Source organism: Podarcis cretensis (genome assembly GCF_951804945.1).
Source record: "Podarcis cretensis genome assembly, chromosome: Z".
Lineage (NCBI taxonomy): Eukaryota > Metazoa > Chordata > Lepidosauria > Squamata > Lacertidae > Podarcis > Podarcis cretensis.
This window is the reverse complement of record NC_137184.1, coordinates 4,448,681-4,471,397: the sequence shown is the minus strand read 5'-3', so window position 1 is coordinate 4,471,397 and position 22,717 is coordinate 4,448,681. Positions and strand designations below refer to the sequence as shown.

The following is a 22,717-nucleotide window of genomic DNA, read 5'->3' as shown; positions in this document are numbered from 1 at the left end:
GCTCAGTTCAGCACATATTTCCAACAAAATGGATTAGAGGAAAACCCCATCAAACCAACACACAAAACCTGATTGTGAACCATACACCATACCGTTTATCCCAGTGTAATGCTGCAATTCCTGCTTTAAAAGGCAGCCGATATTTACAGTTGACCCCAAGCTGTCTCCCTCTCTCTTTCCTCTGGAAAGCTGTTCTTCCAATTTTTCATGCAACGTCTTGTTTGCCTTGATGCTCCTTTCAAGCTGCATTCTGAAGTTCTGTATTTCAGTCAATAGTTCATGCAAGTCAAGTGGATGGTTTTGATCTTTCCAGCATTCATCTGATCCGTCACGGCCGAGATCTTAGGAGTTGGGGTTTGTTTTTAATTACCATTGCAAACAATAAAAAGAGTCATTATTAACATGCTGGATGAGTGCATTTGAGCCAGATATTAAGAACTAACTACTACAAACAGTAGATGACAATAATTTAAAAGGGAAGAGGGTTGCGCACACAAATACACACCCCTCTCCAACCTTAATTACTTCTATCCTCCAAAGATTTAATAAGAGCCAAAAAAATAAATTTAAAAAATCACTTTGTCCGTAAAAGCTAATGTTGCATACCCAAGGTAAAATTATGTATATTAACGGGCTGGGGGATATATATCCTGAAGGGCATTTGGAAGCATGGCATGAAAAAGAAAAAAACAGAAAGAAGGAAGAGTAGATACTGAAAATGAAGGCAGTTTCATCAAAAGCCTGGACAACATTTAATCATGGAAACTGAGAATCCCAGGTATTCTTAATCTGCCAAAAAGGCAAAGGTTTATGGTTTCATAAACAGATGGGCCATATCTGTGGTTGGAATGCTAAGCATTATTTTCCAGGAACACCTTTCTCCCTTGCAGCTAAAATCGTAACGGCTCACTTTTTAACCCTCTGCCTCAGCTCTAAGTTCATCAATGGAGGTATGAAAGCAGCCCTGGGCTTAGATGTGGGAAATGCAGGCTCTGTTCCCTGCTCATCTGCGTCCAATCTTGCCTTCTAATACAGTCACACTTACTACTGTAAAACTGAAGAGGAAAGTTTCTCTTAATCATCTGGGCATTTTTGTGAAATATGCCAGGGGCAGAACACAGGCCAAATGGCAGTATTTTAAAACTACCTACGCAGAGACAATTAAAAGCTCATTGCCTTTCCTGTTTGTTGCTAATAATTGGGGCTACTTGAACCCAATTAGCTGTTTTCTGATAGTGAACTTGTAGGATCAACTCTAGGATGAGAAATTCTAGAATTTGTGTTACCCCCCCCCCCCAAATTATCATTTTCTCTCTTTTCCTTCTCTTTCTTCCAGTGGCATGCCATGTAATTGCTAAATGATGCCATGTAAAGAAGTTCACTAATGTAACTAGTCCACACATTTTACCGACAGATGTTAGGTCTTCTGCAGCTTAAAAGAAAGAGGATCCAGCATGCATTTGGCCCAGACAATTGGTGATTTAAAAGCTTCTCTAAGAAAATGATTAAAAAAAAAAAAATGGCTTCTCTGATGCAGAACAGAAACAAATGCCCTTCAGAGAGGTTAAATCTGCATTTGCTGCACCCCTGGATCTGCGGTGCACTTGCATGAGGTTCACATAAACCCCCATACATGGTACCTTCATTTCCCCATTACGGGTGCATGATGGGTAGTTCCAGGGAGTAGCAAGTGGTCCATAATGTAAAAATCACCTTGCTTTCTAATGAAACTATGGGTGACAGGTAGCTAACCATTGGTTTCCCTGTGCTTACAAGAATCCCCAAACTTGAATATCAACAGAGAATCCTGTAGGAACAGAGGAAGAGGATGCAGCAAACATAAGGATGAGCAAAATGGCACGACTGGTTTCCTTGGGAGAAGCCATTTCCTAGTTAATCTTAGTGATGGGTGAGATCCAGGTGGGTTAGTGCTTACACGTTTCTCTGCAAGCATTTAGTAAAAGTTTGCATCCTGCATCCCAGGGGTCACCAAGCCACAAAACAGCTGTTGCATAGGCACAGTATAACACAAAATGTCTGCCACATTTAAAAGCACATAGAAGAGACATGACCACAAAAGGTGTGGGCATGCCTCTCCTGCCTCATCAGCAGCTCTTTCAAAGAGGAATAAAACACCAACATCAGCCACCAAAGCACTTGCTCCAAGAGAGAAGTACCTAGCATCTCTCCTCTGTTCAGAATGGAGAGGATAGGTGTCCAATCTTGGCAGCAATTGAAATGTAGGAACTGAGCAGGAAAAGCAAAAGCCTAGTGTGAATTTCTGAGGGAGCATATAGTGGGACCTACCACCAAGATCATATTGTTTCATACCTTTTTGACTTCTGATTGCTTCATCTAACTTTTCGTATACCTTCAGCTCCAGTTGTAGTGAGTGTAGTAATTTGTCGTTCTCTGACAGCTGATGCTGTTTGGCGTTCAGCTCAATTTGCAGCCTGTGACATTCCAATTGAACTGGTCAGTATGAGTTTAAACACTGGCACCATAAATTGTGGCCAGGCTGTGCTAACACAATTTTTGCTATCATGAAAAACCAATGATGCCTCAGGAAAGAAAATTTAGAATTATAGGACTAGAACAGACCAGGCCATTGACAACTCCTACCCTAAGGAGGATTTTTTATGTTATCAGCCCTACACAGACTAAACCCCACCATCCAGATCACAGTTCAGGATGGAGATGATCAACTTGACCACACTCAGGTCGATGCAGAATGGATAGCTGCAGAAACTTGAGCAACCCACCACAAGGAAAGGATAAAACCTTCCAAAACCACAAATGAATGATTTTGTCCCCAATTGTTTGGGTTGTTGTTATTATTATTATTACTTCCTGCAATGTTTAGCCTACACATCCTGATGGCCGCACTAGAGGCTACCTGCCAATGTTTTGTTTTTAAAATCCAATGTGTATGGAAAAGCAGTTTCAGAAAGGCAGCAATTTAGAATGGAGCACTGGGGGAGGAATTAAAGTCTTTCCCATCTGCTCAAAATCCCCCTCAAAGATGCTAACCCTCCCTCTCTTGCAGGCTTCCAGATGCACTTGCAAGGGTAAACATACATCTGGAAAAGTGGCTGGGGGAGGCATTTTGAAGCACAAAGCAGTACATAAAAGCATAGGAAGCTGCCTTCTATTCACACTAGTCGTCCATCTAGCTCAGTTTTGGCTCTGCTGAGTAACAGTGGCTCTCCAGGGTTTCAAAGGTGGTTCTCTCTGAACTCAATCTGGAGACATTGGGGAATGAGCCTGGGACCTTTTCTATGAAAAGCCGATGTTCTACAATTGAGCCAGAGCCCTTCCCATCATCTGCTCCTGAATTTACATAAACAAATTTTACATAAACAAAGCAAATACGTGACCTGTGCATATCATAGGGGTAGCCAATATGGTGCCCTCCAGATGTTGTTGGACTACAACTCCTATCAGCTCCAGCCAACATGGCCAGTGGTCAGGGAGGACGAGAGCTGCGGTCACATGTCTGGGGGAACAGGGACTCATACTGGCTACCCATAGTATACAATCTCAATTCAGCCCTGCCAGCAGCCCCCCAGATCAACTCCACAGTGAATCTGTCGGGGCTCCACTTGGTCAACAGCTTGGATGATGTGAAACCCTTTCTGGGCATGAGGGTGTTGGGCATCCACACACATGGGGCCATGGTGCTCAAGAAGCACCTCTGTGCCATCTGTGGTGGCTGGTCATCAGGTGAGAAGACACCCCCCACCCTGCTGGGTGCAGGGGCTCCAGATTCTTGGCGTGTGAGTGGAGCAGCTGGGGGCAGGGTGGTCACTTCTGGCAGAGATGTGGGTGCTTGGGACAGTTGCCAGTCAATGGGGAAGTGTCTAGCCCACTCAGAGGGGGGATAGGTGATGTTTCCATTCCATCAGCGGAGGAAAGGAACAGAAGCACCCCCCCCCCAATGACCCTACTAGGCACTCCCAGGGCTATTAAAATGGTAATACAGTCATACCTCGGGTTGAAGTAGTTTCGGGCTGAGCGCTTTCGGGTTGCGCTCCGCGGCGACCCAGAAGTAACGGAGCATGTTACTTCTGGGTTTTGCCGCTCGTGCATGCGCAGACGCTCAAAATGACATCACATGCATGCACAGAAGCAGTAAATCGCGACCTGCACACATGTGGGTTGCGTTCACTTCAGGATGCAAACGGGGCTCCGGAACGGATCCCGTTCACATCCAGAGGTACCACTGTACTAATACAAAGGGACTCTCTACTGGGTCGGCTGGCTAGGACAGGTGTGTCATTGAGGGAGATGTTTTGCTCCCTCTAGGGTCCTGCCTGAGATGGTAGAGGGGGGAGGAAGAGGATGGTTGGAGTGGTCCAGCCCTTCTGTACCTGCTCCCTCTCTTGAGTGGGATTTTCAGTCTCCAAACTGGGCAAGGCTGGTTTCAGGGGGAAACAGTTGCGCAGTCTTAGATTCATGATGAATTTAAGGAGGGGGAAATGGGTGATCATGGAGCGTGATGCTTTGTAGGAGGGGGAAGCAAACCTGGAAGGCAGGACAGGGTTGAGGCTAAAGAAATTCCTGCACTTTAGGGGGTTAGACTGGATGAGCCTTTGAGTCCCTTCCAACACTACAGTTCTGTGATTCCTTGACTGCAAAGGCAAAGCCACCCAAAGATACCTGTAATCTTGGTACTGAAGTACATGCCACCCAGCCACATCTTGCCCTGAGTTCTATTATTTCAGAAAAAGGAGGCTACCTCCTCAATCCTGGGGCAGAGGACTATGCTTTACCTTCATACAGCCTTACTAGGGGTTTGACTCTACTTGTTTTGCTCGCCAGCCTCATCTACCTGCCACGCCCTTCCCCTTACCTACAGTCTAAGCCTTGTCCAAACCACTCCTCCCCTCAAACCTCACAAAACCTCTGCTCACAGGTCTGGGTCACTTGCTCACTCCCATCTCTGATTTCTTCCTTCTTGCCCTTCAACACTACTGTGATGGCCAGCAGCTCCAAGAGCGCAGTTTGTCACCACCGTGAAGTTCATAGCTTCACCCACTGACTGCGATGCGAACTGCAGCATGACTACATTCTTTGGAAATATGTTTTGGGAGAGAAATAACAGGGTTACTACCTGTTTAGTTCATTTCTAACACTGTAAATATCATGAGTCAGATGCCCATTTTCTTCCTCTTGCTTCCCAAGCTGCTTCTGCAGTTTCTCCTTCTCCTTCTTAAGGTTCTCATAGTCCTTGTGAAGGCGCTCGGCAGCAAGGTGCTTCTTCGACAGGGATTCTCTCAACTTTTCATTTTCCTTTTGTTTCTCTGGAAGGAAACAAAGCTCAGTTTGTTGGCAATTTAAGCATAATCTGAGCAAAACTGCTAGGGAAAATTAATGATTTATATATTTATTTCAACATTAAAGACGCCCACAACTCAGAGAAGCAATAAGTGAAATGAGATACTCATGTGACATTTACAATTCTAGCATCCCAATTTTCTCTTCTGAGGCTCTGGAATAGAAAATGCATTTCAAAGAAATAAAAAATTAACTCTTAAAATGCCTGAGTTCTATAAGAGGGATTTTATCATAAGAAGGAAGGTGATGTCCATCAGCTGCTGGAATGAGATCTCCTTGCAGTTGCTAAGCATCCTCCACAATGCTCCATTTACAAGTTGCTACCATTTTGCCTCTCTACAAAAGGTTTCATTTGCAGTTTTATTGATTATTATTTTATTCAGATTGTGAAACACTTTTGTGGGGTAGAGGAGTTCGACTGTAGATATGAATGTTGCAATGAATAAATGAGACAATGAGGACTAGCCATCTTCTTTTCAAAGCAGCGTTTTCAGAAATCTGTTGAGTACAGCAGATATTATAACAGGCAAACTAGCACCTACAAAACATTCTCTTCTCGAGTGTGATGTTGAAAAGGCACAACAATATTGTCCTACCATTTTCAAACAAATAACTCCAAATTGTTGTGCTCTCTCTTTAACACCGAGTTTCTTATCGTACCTTGAGATCCCTTTGCCAGCATCATATTCAAAGCCTGATTTTGCTTCCTCAGGAAATGAATTTCAGAAGTCAGGGAATTATGTTGCTCCGAGCCACGAATACAAACGTTTGCAGAACCTATAAATATATACATAAAAACGATTTATGAGTCATCTCTAGGTCAGTAAAGATTAAACTTTTCCAGACAAGAACAATTTAAACAATGCAGGGAGGGGGGCAATACACACACTATGAAAGCTATTTATCCCCTATATATTCTGAAGGTTATCATCAGAGTAAAAGGTAATTCAGGTGGACTCTGATCAAGCCATTCCAACACCACTACTGATGCTGGGCTAATATCAGTAAAATTGCAAATTATCCCTGGCAGATAATGATGTTGGGTGCAGACATTGCCACACTTATCTTGGGCCTCCAGCTTAGAGATTGCAAGAAGACGAATTTGCAGTCATTTTCAACACTCTGGTAGATTACTGCATTTACAAAAAGGAAAAAAGGAAAGAAAGAAGAATAAAAGGAGGATGCTAGTTTTGCGTTTGACAAGTTCCAGTTGATCTATTGGTTGTATTGCAATTTTCATCTGCTGAAAGAGCAGTTGTGCAGGTAGACTTTACAAGAGGAGGGGCCCCTCTGCTAGAGGTTAAGAGAACTCTCCCCCCCTCCCCATTAACAAGGCTGACCTCAACATGCCTGGAGCCACTTGTGAAACAAAGACTATGTGGCAGTAATACAAGTCTCCATTATTTCACCTTTATTTTAGTTATTCAAGGGCTTGGAAGAAAGGGTGACTCCTCACTGGGGCTTGGAGCCATGGAGTTCTCCCCCATCCCCACCTCACAAAATGAATCCTAGATACCTGAAGATACCTGAAGGTATACTCCACTGAAATCAAGAAGCATATTAATTACCTTTAAAGAATTTTGAACTTTTCTTCTTCTTCTTCTCAGTTTTAGAAACTCATATTCATTTGCTCTATACAGACAACAGGTCAAACCAGGGTTTGTGCTAGCCATAGCTTAGAAGCCAGACCATGGCTTTAGATCCCAAATATATAATTGGGAAGCCATGGTTTAGAACCACCTGCCCACTTCCAATTTCTGTCCCACTCAACTTCATGAATTCTCTCTCATTTCTATGAAACACTAGATTCTGATGGTGGAGCACTGACTGTAGCTATGGCTTGTCAAGTAGGATATCACATCACACCATGGTGTGTGCAAACAATGACTTCTTACTTTGTTTAGCTGGCTGATAACAAAACACTCCTCAGTTTAGCTATCACCTCAAGCCATATTTAAACCTCCTTATCTGCCATTTGACATGATTCTTCAGTTGAGTGTGGTCCAGTTCAGACACAATAATCTTGCTTAAAATACCACGGTTTATTAAACTGAGAATGTCCTTGTATTGTGTTTTAATATGCCAAGGGTTTTAAGCAGGAAACCATGGTACCTAAGCCTTTTCCATGAAATCTTTTGCCTCAGCCCCCTAGTTCCCATATTCTATTGCAACTAACCCTGAAACCAAGCCTAAGTACAGTGACTGAATCAACCATACTCTTTCCTTGTTCATTCCTGCTTCCACATCCCTCTTCCTCCTCTTCCCTCTCCCTGCTTTATTTCCATGCACTGAATCTGAGATGGAAAGCTCCTTGGGGCAGCAGCCTTCCCTCTTGTAATCTGTATGCTGCCAGTGCTCTATAACAATCACCAGTCCCCAGCATCAGATATGAAGCTGAAGCTAGGAACGCAAGCAGTTTATGAAGCTGAGATGGTTACAGTGAGCATAAACACAGGCACATCTGGCCTGAGCTTTCGTCAGTGATGGGTAGCTGCTCGCAGCACCAAAATGCTGAGTTCATTTATAACAAGCAAGCAAGTTTCTAGCTGTCAAGGTTGCAGAAGTGTTTGAAGATATGATGGATAAAAGCAATAATGGATCAGACAAGGAGCCAAGGTAAAGAAGCCCACATTCATTGCTTTCTTTCCCCCACCCCTTCAAATATTGCTGTTTCAAAGGTTAATTCATTTGTCACAGCTATGGAAGCTCTCCCACAAGCCAGTGTTGTGTATAAAATTATATTGTAAGAAAGAGATGTGTGATTTGTAGCTTTAGTGGTAAAAGGGTTGAACTATGAATCAAGAAACTTCCATGGCCCAAATCTCCCCTCCACCATAAACTGAGTGGCTGCAGCAAAGCCGGTCTCTCTGAGCCAACTGCATAATGGGGGAAAACATTCACCCACTTTACGGGATTGTTAGGATTACAATGATTTAATCTACGATGGGGTAAAACTCCATGAAGCCCCACCACAGCCAACAATCACACCAAAGCTTTGCCACTGATCACCAGTTCTGTGCAAGGGACAGAGAAAAGAAGAAATTGCCAAGAAAAAGGCCAAGGAAGAGAAGTCTCTCCAGATCGTTGATTAGCCTAACTTATGCCAACCCCGGACAGCATCAGTCTGAAGAGCAGGATGGCCCATCTCCCTGGCTGTCACCACCAGAGAGAGGTTTAACCTCTGGCAGAAGTATGTCCCCTGTCTGGATCCAGTAAACAGGCAGCACAGGGCAACTTTTCACTGGGTCAGTAGCAACCCCCTTCCCTTCTTGTGTACTGGAATAGCCATAAGCAAGGGAGTAATTCAATAAGCAAGTCCACATTAAACACAATAATACATTTTATGTGCTGTGTAGTTTGAGCCCACAGCCTCAAGGTCAAATTGACAAGATGGCTGAAGATTAATCATCAGATAGTCCATATTTCTTAAGAGGTTGAACAGAAACTGCAGCGATCCTATCTCCTTGCCTAAAAAATAATGAACAGGACCAGGCTGCAATGCAGAGGGTTAGCCCCTTTCCTTCATGTTTTCTGATCCAAATCCACTCTCCCTCAAAGCTGCTTACCCCACAGAAGAAAAGATATAAAACCAAACCAGGGGAGAGACACGCTCCATTCCCTCAGCATTGGTTTTCCAACTCGATTCCCCTCCCCACACTACTTTTCAGCTTAAACATAGCTCTCCTGTACCTTGTCTTGATTTGCCATCAAAATATGAAGGAGCTGGGAGGATTCTCTCACTTACAAATACAAAACAGCCCTGCTCCTTTTTCCGCAGTGGTAAGGAATCCCTCACACAGTGATAAATTTGATTAACCAAAGTAACAGAAAGATGGATGAAAAGGTGTAAGAGATTGTATGCCTGCTGCATTAACCAGATGTCCTTTCCTCAAATCTTTATGAAGCCATAAAAACAAGAGCTGGAATAGTTTCAGGTGTGGTCATTTCACAAGAGAACAGCATGGCTTTCCAGCTGCTTGTAAATACTTCATGAACAAACTCAGAGGCATTTATATATATACTTTTCCATCAGTGTAAATTACTCCTGAGAGGAATCACCATTTCCAGAAACAACAACAAAAGCGCAACCATAGGATGCTTAAAAATGCAACATTTAATAAGAGTAGGGTTCAAAGTAGAGCCTGAGGAGGAAGTTCAGTGCCTTTCCTGTGTCTTCTGATATGGGGCAGGTACGAATACTCATGAAACCCATATTGTGATATCACTGTTTGCATATAAAGGAGGGCTATTTTCTTTTTTGGAAGTCTACACAGCTCTCCTTCCTTCCAACCTTCCTAAGCAGACTTTGACTTCAAATATTCTACCTTGCTCCTGAGCAGAGTCTGACACTTGTTGCTCAAGTTGCTTCCTTAGCCGGTCGTTGGTTCTGATGGATTCCTCAAGCTGGTGCCTCAACATTCGTATTTCTTGGAGATGCTCCATCAACAACTCTAAATAAATGGCAAGAGAGTGGCCATATCAAAGTCTGGAGCAGGGGACTGAAAATATTATGGCTCTTTACTAGTTACTGGAGGGCTTTCACATTTAGGTCTCCAAAAGCCAGCATCAGTCATTTTACCCTGACACACAAAATATAAAATCTGACACAAATTGGATGAAGGGTGGTACAGAAAATTTAATAGTAATACAGTGGTACCTCGGGTTACATACGCTTCAGGTTACAGACTCTGCTAAGCCAGAAATAGTACCTTGGGTTAAGAACTTTGCTTCAGGATGAGAACAGAAGTCGCGAAGCGGCAGCGGGAGGCCCCATTAGCTAAAGTGGTGCTTCAGGTTAAGAAGGGACCTCCGTAACGAATTAAGTACTTAACCTGAGGTACCACTGTAGTAGTAATAATATAATCTGTGTGGGCATACACAAGTCAGTAACTCTCAAAGCAAAGTTGGCTACAATCACTGTGCTCCCCCACACCCAATGTCATTGGAGTCCATGCTCCCATCATCCCTGACCATTGGCTATGCTGGCTAGGGCTGAAGGGAGCTGGAGTCCAGCAACAACCAGAGGGCCAGAGGTTCCCCTGACCTGATTTATATCGATGCTATTGAAGAAATGTCACCCAGATTTCCTATCTTCCTTCAACTCGCAGAAGGCAATGGAAGTCCATTGCCAAGTTATCAGTTCTCCCTTAAATATCATTACAAAAATCTCTTCCTCCATCCACATCCCCCACCCCACAAAATCTGGTAATCTTCTGCCTCAACAACCACAAGCACCTTCTCTCTGGCAGTCTCTTGCCTCACAGAATCCTCTCAGCTGTACCCACCGGTCTGCTGCCAAAACCATCCCCCTCTTTCCCTTTCATCACTGAGACCACATGACACCCTCTGTATATCTTTACACCAGCTTTCCATCAACCCTCACCTTTGACTTTCAACTGACTTTGCACCCCAACTTTCTGTTCTTATTTCCCCCTTTTTCTCCAGCCTTGCCCATGAACATCAGCCTCCCCACCCTCAGCTGTCCAATAAGCTGCCTACACTTTCGTGTATATGTGTGTGTACGTACGCATGTTTATATTCCCATCTTTCCCATCAGAATAGCTTTCAAGGCAGCTGACAGACCAATTAAATGCAATACAAAATGCCAACTAAAATGGATTAAAAGACAACAGAAGAATAAGGAAGAAGCAGTAGAGTGCTGTTGAAAGCTCAGAAAGACTTCACCTCACTTCAGTAATTAGGGAGGAGGTATAGAAGACTCTTAATGCAATCTATACCTCCCATTTCATGCTTTGTCAGATTATGTCCTCCACTACCTTCTCCACACAGTAATTTGAGTTCTGCTAGGGAGGAAGTTCAATAGTTGAGGTACCACCACAGGGACGGCCCTCTCTTTCCTGTGCAACCAGCCTACCTTTTGAATTCAGGGCTACCATATGAAGAATCTCAGGTGGCAATCTCAGGTGACAAGGCAAGCTAATCTTAAAAAAGGGTTTTTTCAACTCCGCAGCTTCATTCCTGAAAATAAGTCTACTTTACATGTCAATGCATTTGGTCACCCTTTTGAAACTCTTCCTTTCTCCCTTCTTCCTGTGACCCTGTCCTACACTCACTTCTTCCTTCTCTACCTCTGATCTCAAACTACTGTTGACATTTGGTTTGTAAATTCACTGGGGCAGGAACCCCTTAGTTTCACTAATGATACTCTGTAGAGCATCATGAACTCGGACAACACTTTATGAAACTATTTAGTAGATGAGTTTGATTCACATAGCACAGGGAAAAAAAATAAGGAAGCATATTACACAGTATTCTGTTTCAATTAAAAAGTACCTTTGATGGTTGACTGCAGGTTGCCTCCACCTGCAGTAACTTCCACATTGGTCAGGAATTCACCTATTCCATTTTATTTGTTAGTTCAGCCAGTTCCAATAAATTCTGTTTTATTTTAAACAGAGCATTTTGCAAACACCACCTGCTTTCAATTGAGTCTCTAGCAGAACAGCCTGGTAAGCATCAGTTGCGCTGGGTGTCCTGTTCCAGGTCAAGTCTCACTCCTCCTATTAATTATGCAGCACACTTCAATCCCAATGAAACAGTACCTGGGCTTTTATAGCGGTAGAAACCATGTCACTTAAACATCACCTATCAATTGTCTGCATTCTAGCTCCTAATTTGAATTTTAGAGAAAAGTCCATCTATTTTTAAAATACAAACACTAAAAGTCTAAAACAAGGATAGGCAGATTGAATCCACTGGTAGAAGATCTCTGAGTGATTTGTGGTAAAATGGATCTACCTACTACCTACACTTTCACAATATTAGCAACAAAATGAGTGCTCTCACACCTTAAATTATATTACTGAAATGAAGAAATCTTAGGGTATTCAGAAATAGATTTTCAAGAGAAAAGACTGTGAACTCCATTCAGTTCTGAAATTCAAAACTTATTCCTGTAGAATTATTATGTTTACATCTTTTGCTCCAAGCTGATCTTGGGGTACTCATAAAACAATGAAGCAGATTCTGTCAGCCAAAAGGTCTGTGTGCCTCAATTTAAAATAACAATGGCGGAGGATGGAATCCTGGCCAGAAAATCTAGTAGATGTCCTTCTATGCCTAGTAAACCTGTAGTGGGTAAACTAGTTGTTCTTTGTAAGTTTACTGTTCTAGCCAAAGGCCATGACAAACTTGTAGCAATAGTATTTATAATATAATACAGAACAAACATCCAGAGACACCAGTAAGCTTAAATGTAGCTTGATTTCAGATTATACCTCTGAATCACCACAACAACTAATACAGTCATACCTCGGGTTGAAGTAGCTTCAGGTTAAGCATTTTCAGGTTGCTCTCCACAGCGACCCGGAAGTAACAGAGCGCGTTACTTCCGGGTTTCGCCGCTCGCGCATGCGCAGACGCTCAAAATGACGTCATGCGCGGAAGCGACGAATCATGACCCATGCACGTGCAGACGCAGGTTACGTTCACTTCAGGATGCAAACAGGGCTTCGGAACGGATCCCATTCGCCTCCAGAGGTACCACTGTAGTGATTTTATCAAACTCCTTTTCCCTCTTTTTTTTTTTTTTTTTTTTTGCAGCCAATGCACAGAGGGCCACTCTCTGAGTTATGAAGCTATTGTTGTCACTCAAATGAAACTGGACCATTTCTGCGAGGCTTTACCTGCTTGTTTATTTATGTGAACAAAAATTTCAAAACTGATCTCAGGTCTATATATAAGGGGGCAGGCTAACAGATAATGAGTAATATCTTCCACCTGAGGTTGACCAGAAATACAAAGTCTGTTGATGCATGGGACCTTGTTGCAGTACCCATCCAAGGATGTGGTGGGCATCAGTTGGAAACGCAGCTCAATAAAGGCATTTTTAAGGAAGCTGTTAAGAGTTCGGTCAGATAACTAGCTGTAAAATGCTCTGTTCTTGGGAGTGGATACTAAGGATGAAATTTAGTATTTCTAATAAGTTGCAGGTCCCTTCTGGATTCTATCCAGAAGAGCCAATCCCTTAGTTGACATGTATTCAAGGTAAATGCAGAGTTCAGTTCTGGAAAATAATCATAGTCTAAAATATCTTGACAAGCTGCTTTTCAGCACTGGTTCTCACCCAATTCCCTATAGCACAGCACAGGAAAACACTCAATTGGCATAACAGCAATTCTTCTAATATACTTTGACTGAGTGCAGTCAACTCTTGCCTTAATTGTCGGCCACTTGGATTTTGTACAAAGAAGAGCTCCTGATATTCCTGATGGTAGAGAGTATTTCTTCCAGGGAAAAAAATATATATTCTGCACAGTTTCCAAAACTTTAATGGAGTTAAAATCAGAGCCTCAGATTTCAATACCACAGAGCACTGGATAAGCACTTTGCTACCAAGTATATTTTGGGCAGGTTCAATCAGCTGCCCTACCTTATTGTAATAGAACTTCATCAATGTCCCTATGCTTTTCTCTGCTTTGACTTTCACTGCCTCCATACAGCACTTCCAAGAGAGGGTTTCGCTAAAGAGTACACCCAGATATTAGTGAGTTTGTTCTACAGCTTGCTGATCTAAATACCATTTATACTTAGGACTGTGTTTGCTAACAAATCATTAAGAGTAATATATAGGCTTTCCTGTCATTAATATAAAAGTTTAAAAGAGTGGGAGCCAGAGTGCAACCTTTTAAACCAGGGGTCGGCAATGTGCGGCCCATGGGCTGTAAACAGCCCAAAGAGGCCATTTAACTGGCCCACGAGTCACCCCAGAACCAAGCCACCCACTCGGCGAGTCCCAGCGTGCTGTGCTACACCGGCGCAGCACAGCACAGGGACTCGCTTCCACGGTGCTGGAAATTGCGTCTGTGCACACGCAGACACCAGAAATCACATCTGCGCAAGTGCAAACAACGAAAATCGTGACTGTGCAGACCCCGGAAATCGCAGGTGCATGCACTCATGCGGGCGGGCGCGCTCCAACCCGTTTTAAACCTACTCTGACCCTCATTTCAGTACAGCTGTTAGATCAATAACAGAAGTCTGCAGTCAGTATTGGCAATTTGAAATTTCTCCCAGTCTGTTTTGATTAATAGAGGCAAATGCAGCAGAGATAAAAAGGCTACATAAAGATTATTCTTAATGTTCCTAGTCTATTTCCTTATACTATGGTTCAGAATAAAACATTGATCTATGGTACTGTGTCCTTCTCTGAAACCCACTTGTTTGCATGAATAATGTTATTATTTTGCAACCAGTCTGATTATTTTTGAAGGAGATACCATGCATAGCTTTGAGATGTCTAACAAGCTAAGTGGCCAATAGTTTTTGCCCTTGTTTATGGTGGTAAATAAGCCAGTCATGGTAGGCATCCACTATGCTATGCATTCCTTATAGAGCTCAGTTTTGATTTCTACTGGCAAATATAATTATTTTGAATTCCAAAATCTGCCATCCAAACTTCTCCTGCCAAATCAAGTCATATAAAATAAGTCAAGCTCTGACTTCCTCAGCCCCTTTTAAATTTCTTAACAGCTGACTGGCTAGAAGAGTTACAATCCTGTAAGTTGAGGGCAGGAGCAGGTTAGGTTAATAAGACCAAGTCTCCTGCAAACATATTTTATCAAATTGCTAGAGCATACAAATAAAATCCTTATCCACCTTATTATCCCAACCTGCCAGGTTCCAGGAAAAACTATTAAGACCTTTTTGGATGTTTTCTAGTCAGTTATGGTATCTTAAAGAAGAGCTGAAGGTATCATAATTTGATTTTCTATAATTACCCCTAGGCCTGGTCTTATCTTGAGCGTTTGTTAATGTATAATTCTTTTGATTTCTGAAAAATAAATTGCTAGCAGGGTTGAAGTTTTGAACCTCTAACTTGGCTATATTTCTTCCAATACCTGCATTTGGGCCAATATAATGAATCTTCCCTTCTTGACTATTGGAGCGTATCTGGATATTATTAGTAAAAGTAGCAAAGGCCTTATGGCTTGAAAATGTCCTGTTCCTTCCTCTCAAGTTGCCTTTTTCCAGACTGCAATTTCCTTTTTCTGCTATGTACAGGAGAGGGATATTTAACTTGCTATGGGTTGTGCAGCCTTTTAATTCTAACTAACAGTTCCCTGTCAGCAAACATATAATGCAGCAAAAACAACGCAGGAGGCAGCAGTTAAGAGTTATCAATGTCTGCAGCCACAGAGGTGCACTCCACTCTCTCAAGACAGAAAGATTCCAACAACAAAATTGTTCAGTTACTGATATGAACTTAGCAATCTCAGACCTATCTAAATCTTGATGTATCTTCAAACCATCACTAACTTCACTTTCTTTGCTGGTAGGTCCTGTCTGCAGTGCTGCAATCAGAATTCCTGTCTCCACTAACCCAACCAGTGTACCAATTATGGCATTCAAACCAGAAACTTCCTTTTCCAATGATGCCTCAAGGCTGCTAAAGATTCCCTCTGCTAGAGTAAACTAGTTTACCTGGGGGGAATTTGACCGGCATGATTGCCAGGTTTTCCCTCTCGCCCTCCGTTTCTTCTTTTTCAGGCCAGGAGGATTCCAAACAGGATGGCTTTTGTGGCATCTCCAAGTCAGATAAGCTATAGAAGAAAAAGAAGAGGGGATGTCTTAACATGAATTCTGCCTAATGTCCGGAGAGCTTATTTATGGTAAGTTACATAGCCAAGTTCATGACCACTATGAATCACAGAAGTAGCAGACAGCAAGGAACTACCACCTCTACTTGCTGCTGCTCTCACCAGATGGACTGGGCCTCTTCCCACACTTCCCAAGGCCATCAGTTGCACCTGCCCCGAGAGGAAGATGAACAGGATTAGCTGCTCTGGGAGTGGTGGCATCAACAGGGCCCCTATGAGCCAATCTGGGAGTGACAAGAAGCTGAGGATTATTTCCAACTACTTTCTGCTCAGAGTAGACCCACTGAATAGATCTAGGCTAGTCATATTCATTAATTTAAAAGGGTATACTCAGAGTATGACTAGCCATAGATTCCTGCTATGCTCCACTCTGGGAGGAAGTGCATTACAGTCACTTCCAGGCTGGGTGTCAAGGCTTCTATTTTGAAATGTGAGCAGCTTGTTTCCATCCAAGCCAGTCATTACAAAAATCTTGTAATGTTAAGAATTTGGCGTCAGAATTTGCTTCTTTTCCTCTTTCCTCCCCATTCTTTTTCCCCTGTCTTTTTAAAGGGCAAGAGTCTGATGACAAGGACTGCTATTTTAAAAATATGATTTGCAAGCCACTGAATGAACTTTTAATGAGAGAGCTTCCTAAGCAGCCTGGAAAGAGTGGCAATCCTGGTAAACCTTCTCATATGGAATAGCAAAACAAATACCGTATTTTTCGCCCTATAGGACGCACTTTTTCCCCTCCAAAAAGGAAGGGGAAATGTGTGTGCATCCCTTTCTCCCCCCCCCTGCCAGCCCCACAAGCTCAGGGGATAGCGGTGAGGCGGAGTGCCGCCAGCCCGCTATTCCCCGACCTGATCTGGAGGCTGGGGGGGGGAGCAAGCTTGCTTCTCCCCCCCCCCCGCCAGCCCCACAAGCTCGCGGGATAGCGAGGCAAGCCACTGCCCCACGGAGGCTAGAGAGGCTCTTCTAGCTTGGGGATGGCTGTGCAAAGCCTCTGTAGGGCAGCGGAGTGCGCTGCCCCACAGAGGCTAGGGAGGCTGTCCCTGAAGGCAGAAGAGAGAGACGGAGCGCTCGGTCTCCCTCTTCTAGCTTGAGGATGGCTGCGCAAACCTGGGGGGGGGGGGGATAAAAAAATTTTCCTTGATTTCCCCCCAAAAAAACTAGGTGCGTCCTATGGGCCGGTGCGTCCTATAGGGCGAAAAATACGGTAAGTTTTTTTTCTTCAAAAAAAAAAAAGCTAATATAGCAATGACCAATTGATGTTTCAATGGGTTCCTTGATGTGGAATAAGCAATGAACTTTTCCCTTATTTGCCCTAGAGTTCATCAAGGGATATGTTCATTGTCTCACCTGAACCCCACAAAATATGTAGGGGAGCAGGAGGACAGCAGACTCTCAACCTTCAGCCTAATGTAATTCTTAAAAATGTTGTGCCCCAATTGTGACTGCTAAGTGTACTGAACTAACTAACTAAAGAAAGGTTAGCAAAAGGGAATGATGCACTTACCTTCGTGCAAGGTCACACAGTTGAGTCATCTCATCATCTATTGACTCTCCTGCAATAGGGGAAAAGAAGCCTTTCAAAATTATGCTGAAAAGATAAAGTGCTCTCTCCACCTCCCCAGCTACTGGTATTCAGAGGCTTATTGCCACTGAAAGAAACCAGATTTTTCCTGGTTCTGCATCCTGCAAACCTGGCATGCTTAGTCCCCACCCTCCCCAAGTCAAATGCAGAGGCCTTGGAGAAAAGGGTGGGGTGTTGGAGAGGCAAAGAAATCGTGCCAAGTCCCTCTTAATAGTTCTTCCCTGCAAGAAACTCAAGCCATTGCAATCTGTCCCCCAAGCTTGCTACAGAAAGGACTTATATTTACCATGAAAAGTATTTCTAGATCCTGTAAAAGCTGCCGCCAGATTTTAGGTTTGGCACTGCCTGGCGGTCAACAGGCAACATTGCAAGCTTAAAAAATATAAACAATTCAAGCAGGAAGCTGTCGTCTTAGCTCCTCGCTGCTTCAGTTTTTAGATAACAAGCCAGAAAGTTGGGAGATCTGGTATTAGTATAGAGTGGGAGGCAGCTTTCAACAGGAAAAGGCTGCCTAAAGGATTCACTGAGACTTCCCAGTAAGAAAGGTAGGAAAGTATGATGAAGGAACTATCAGACAAAGCATATAAGAGTAAAGGTATCACAGAAGAATCGCAGAATAGATTTGCACCAGGGAGTAAAGAAATCAGAGTGCCGGCAACTCTGCAAGAATCAGACTCCTCATTCACCACTCCAGTCATCACCTTCATCCTGTGGCTGATGGTCAGAGTCAAGGTCTTCAAGGGAAACAGAGTGCCTGGGTTGCGACTGAGAACTCCTGCATGAAGGTCACACTTTAGACTGCCTCCTGGAGGTGGAGGGAGTAGTAGTAGATACAGATTGTTGATGTAGAACATTTGGAAACTGAGATGGGGCTGAAGGTAAACGTACTTTTTTAGCTAGGTCTCCTTGGGGCAGTGAAGTAGATCAGAAATTAAGGAATAAATAATGCAGAAAACTGCATTAGTTGAGACCGATTCTGGACAGTTGTGTATTGAGTACTGAATATTGAATATTGAGGCTGGTTCATGCTGGGGTGAGCTGCATAAATACATTGGCTCTGATAGGAGTTTCCATAGGATGAGGAATTCTTCTAAGTCCAGCTGAGGGAGAGCTTCCTTGTGATTGAATTGCTTGCTCTCCTTGTCCTCCACAGGAATACAGTCATACCTCGGGTTACAGCCGCTTCAGGTTGTGTTTTTTCGGGTTACGGACCGCTAAAGCCCAGAACGGGTTACTTTTGGGTTTCGGAGGTTGCACATGCGCAGAAGCGCTAAATCACGCTTTGCACATGTGCAGAAGCGCCAAATCGCAACCCGTGCATGCGCAGACGCAGTGCCTGTGTCATTGATTCCATAGATGCTGTTGGTATTTTTTCCTGTGCAGCTGGTAATGTGCTTGTTATTGAGGCCCTCTTCTTTTGTGACTGTTTTACTTTAGATCTAGTTACTATCTCATCTGCTGGGCCACTCATATCCTCAAGGTCGTTCTCACAGGAAAGATTTACAGGTGGAAAATCCCACTGTTTCTTTTTCACTGTAACAGCTTTCCTCTAAGCCCTCTAGAGCAGTGTTTCCCAACCTTGTGCCTCCAGCTGTTTTTGAACTACAACTCCCATCATCCCTGACTAGCAAGACCAGTGGCAAGGGATGATGGGAATTGTAGTCCAAAAACAGCTGGAGGCACAAGGTTGGGAAACACTGCTCTAGAGGGAGCATTCAATTGTATCCAAATGGAGAAAACAAAAAGGAAACATAGATCTATGAACCAAGAGTTCAAAAGTCCACAGTAAAAGTTTCTGTCGCGTTTTCTTTCCCTTCAAAAGTTCAACAAAGTAATCCCAACTAGAGCCCAGTAACTTTGTCTCAGCCAAAACCCTAACTTCATAAATACACTTTGTATCCAGTCTCACTGACAGCTCACTTTCCCAGTGCCTTGCTCAGGCAGTTCGGCCAGGGGATTTGACAGTGAAAGATCTCCTTTTTTTCCCATTAAATTCAAGCAGGTTAACAATGTCCAATTTTTCTCCCCCCTTTTCCCTGCTTATTGGGGGGGGAGTTAAAGTCCGATGTCAGTTAGTCAGTTTAAAAGATTAGTTTCTTTCAAATGCAGCTTTGCTTTTTCATTGCTTTACTTTTCATGCAGTTCGGGGAGGCAGACTTCCTTGATTTATGCCATTCCCGTTTTCAGCCAAATTTCAAGGTTTAAATTTTAATGTCCCGTTCAATCCCTCAGTCTTACTCACGGGTGTTGCAGTCAGATCTTTGCTTCAGGAAGGAATCGGCGCTCTCCGTTCATGGCGACGCGGCTTCGCTCCACGGGCTGGGTTGCGGCTCTCGGCACCGCGCTCACCCCGATGCCGTTCCGGAGCCTTTAAAAAGGCTCTTTCGCAGTACCGGGGGGCGCAGAAGGTGCCCACCGAGTCTCCTTGCTCACAGGCTTCCGCGCCTGTGATTTTAGGGGTCCCCCGCTCGCCGTAGCGGGACAGACCCGAACTCGCGGAGCAGTCCTCCTTCGGAGCTCGAAGAAAGGACCGCCATTAAACGCTGGCGCCGACCGGAAGCTGTCCATTGTATTCTGTTGCCATTCTCTCTGTGTGCAGTGAGCATTCTTCAGCCAAAGCAGGGACAGAGCCTCCTGCTGAGCTTTCTATTGCACACCTCTCCCTCAGAATAATGCCATATAAAGGGGAATTTATGGGCACACCTGATCTGGCTCTGAGATGTTCTGTATAGAAATCCCCTAGAGAGGGGGAAGGAGAGGCTGGTAAACTGGGAAGATCTGTCTTAACTGTTGAAAGTAGCAGTAGCTGCTGCTTACATGGGAGGAGGGCTGGAGCTAAAGTCTTAGTAGAGGCAGATCTGGCTGAATCATGCCTATTGCCTTTACAGGCTGTAGTTTGCTGCTGCAATTCTCTCCTGGCAGGAGAGTGTGGATTTCATCTGTGCCTTTACCATTTAAATGCAGGCAAAGAAGCAGAACTGAACAATAGCCAGTTGTTTGCAGATTGTTAGCAAAGTGGCAGAAAACTGGCTAAACCCCCACGGAGAACTAACAGTTTCCGTTTCCAAAGCCTTAACTGCACTCAGCATTAGGGCTCGAGAGGGAGAAATACAGAAGCTACTGATACTTATAAGTAATGAAAATAAGCAGAAGGTAAAGGAACTAGAGCCACAGAGAAATTCAACAAGAGGTAGAATAAACAAGGAATTAACCAGACTGAAAAAAGGTGTGCACCAGAAGTCTCAGGAAGAAACAACCACTTCCCACAAGGCAAAATTAAAAACTGAGGGAGGGAGGAGCGGGGAGGAGCCAAGACGGCAGCTTCCTATTTTAATTAATTAATTTTTCAAGTTTGCATTATTGCCTATTGACCGCCAGGCAGCACCACACCTAAACCCAATCTGGCCAATCTCCAGAAAGACAGGGATGTGTCAACTCAATTCCTGAGTCCCCTCCATATGCCAGAAGACTTGAGGGAAAACAGGCTGGGGAGGAGGCTGCTCTCATTTTGTGCTAAACACCTGAAGAAGCAGCACAAGTTTCTCCTGTGGCCCTGCCTCTGCAAAAGCCCAGAGGAAAGAAATAACCCTTCCTTCCCCCAAGTCCTCTACACATGCCAAAGGACCAAGGAGGCAGTGAGGGAATGATGACTGCAAAAGCAGCTGGCCACTGACACCAAAACATATGGATGCATTGGGCTGGGGGAACCTATCCACCCCTTGTTTAGGAGGGCAAATTTTGTTTAAAGGTTATTATTATGACAGGCTGATGCATAGACATCATAAGGGCAGCCATGTCTTTTTATATTCTAAGTTTGAGGGCAGGGACCTTCTTACTGCTGATTTTTAAGTCTCTCTGGGAGCTTTTTTGGCTACAGGGCTAAGTATAAATGCCTTTACTAAACAGAATTTTTAAAAATCAAATCTGCACCCCCAAACCACAGCCCTTCCACAAAACAGTGGACTACGACTGCCACTCTAACTTTCAGCCTGCTTGAATATTCTGCTCCAGCCCTCGTCTTTACTTGTGATTCAGTGCAACCCTATTGTGCAAAGATATATTGAATTGTCTCAGTTGTCAGCAATTTCATTAGTATATATGATACCATCTGCTGATTTGAACAGAAAGGCATTTTAATGTTTATTCGCTGGAGAAACTTATTTCCAATGTGAAGAATTTGATATATGATAATTGAATACACTCAAGTCTTTTGAGAATACAGCTAGGACATGTAAACTACAATATTGTTTCTCAAATTAAAGTCTCTTGGTATCAGAAAACAAAGTAACATCAAACCCAGAAATATTTGCAACCCCATGCTGTGCCCATAAAGTTACACTTCTGCACACCTAATGGGGCATGCACTTGGTAGCACACTTGGTTGGTACTGCTACCCAATGGGATTGCAGTTTGTGGGAATGCCTGGAATTTCTGTCCAGAGTTTAAAATATACGTTTTAAAAACTGAACAGCAGCACAACTCTGCAACATTTGTTGAAGATCCCATAGTATATCTATAGTCCTATCTTAAATGATAAATGAGGGGCCCAATCTTCGACAATCACCATGCGATAAGGAGAAGAAGGGGAAAGAAAAAACATTGGCACACAGATAGGAGCCCAGAAAACAGATAGGAATGTGTGTCTGAGATCTATAACTGAAGATAAGCAACAAACACAGCCACACACCATACAGACACTGCTGTTCCAGCCTCTCAAACAGCTGGGCACTTTGATTCAGCTGTTCGCGAAAGCCCTCTGCAACACAATAATCCACTTCGCTGGCCTGCAAGAGCTCCTCAAAAGCTCTGATCAAATTGGACAGGTGCTGGCGGTAAGTTGCACAGATGCTGTGGATCTCTTGAATTTTCTGACGCTGGTAAGACTGCTCATGTACTGGAGAGTGGATTGGGGAATCGTGCCTTTAAAAAAAAGGGGGAAACCAGAAGCCGACTTTAGAAAGAAGATGCATCCAGCTTTTCAAAGTTGACTCAAAACACAATTTCTAGACTAGAATTTTGCACAAGGCATGATATTTGTGAGGGACCACATGTGAGAGTATCTATTTCACCTCCCTTCTGCAGTCCCCCCTTGAAGAAAGCTCCTCTGCAGAATCACCTGGTGCCCTCTGGACCCACGTTTCAGAGAGTGGAATTGATCAAAGCGTGAAGTTTTCCTCTAACT

At 43.6% G+C, this 22,717-nt stretch overlaps 1 protein-coding gene and 1 long non-coding RNA gene across 4 annotated transcripts in view; one reads left to right on the top strand and one right to left on the bottom strand.

Moving 5' to 3' along the window:
- Nucleotides 1-22,717, top strand: part of LOC307207990 — a 216,713-nt gene that overhangs the window by 67,536 nt on the left and 126,460 nt on the right. The window lies entirely within an intron of this gene.
- Nucleotides 1-22,717, bottom strand: part of CDK5RAP2 (CDK5 regulatory subunit associated protein 2) — a 130,581-nt gene that overhangs the window by 14,316 nt on the left and 93,548 nt on the right. For 2 of the 3 annotated variants that reach the window (XM_079961894.1, XM_079961893.1), the window contains exons 25-32: nt 22,223-22,455; nt 17,458-17,506; nt 15,781-15,899; nt 9,663-9,788; nt 5,998-6,114; nt 5,114-5,303; nt 2,332-2,453; nt 93-341 (exon numbers count right to left, since the gene is read on the bottom strand). In XM_079961894.1, coding sequence (XP_079818020.1) covers nt 93-341; nt 2,332-2,453; nt 5,114-5,303; nt 5,998-6,114; nt 9,663-9,788; nt 15,781-15,899; nt 17,458-17,506; nt 22,223-22,455 — 1,205 coding nt within the window. The remainder of the gene's footprint in view (nt 1-92; nt 342-2,331; nt 2,454-5,113; nt 5,304-5,997; nt 6,115-9,662; nt 9,789-15,780; nt 15,900-17,457; nt 17,507-22,222; nt 22,456-22,717) is intronic. The other variant, XM_079961895.1, reaches the window with a different exon arrangement.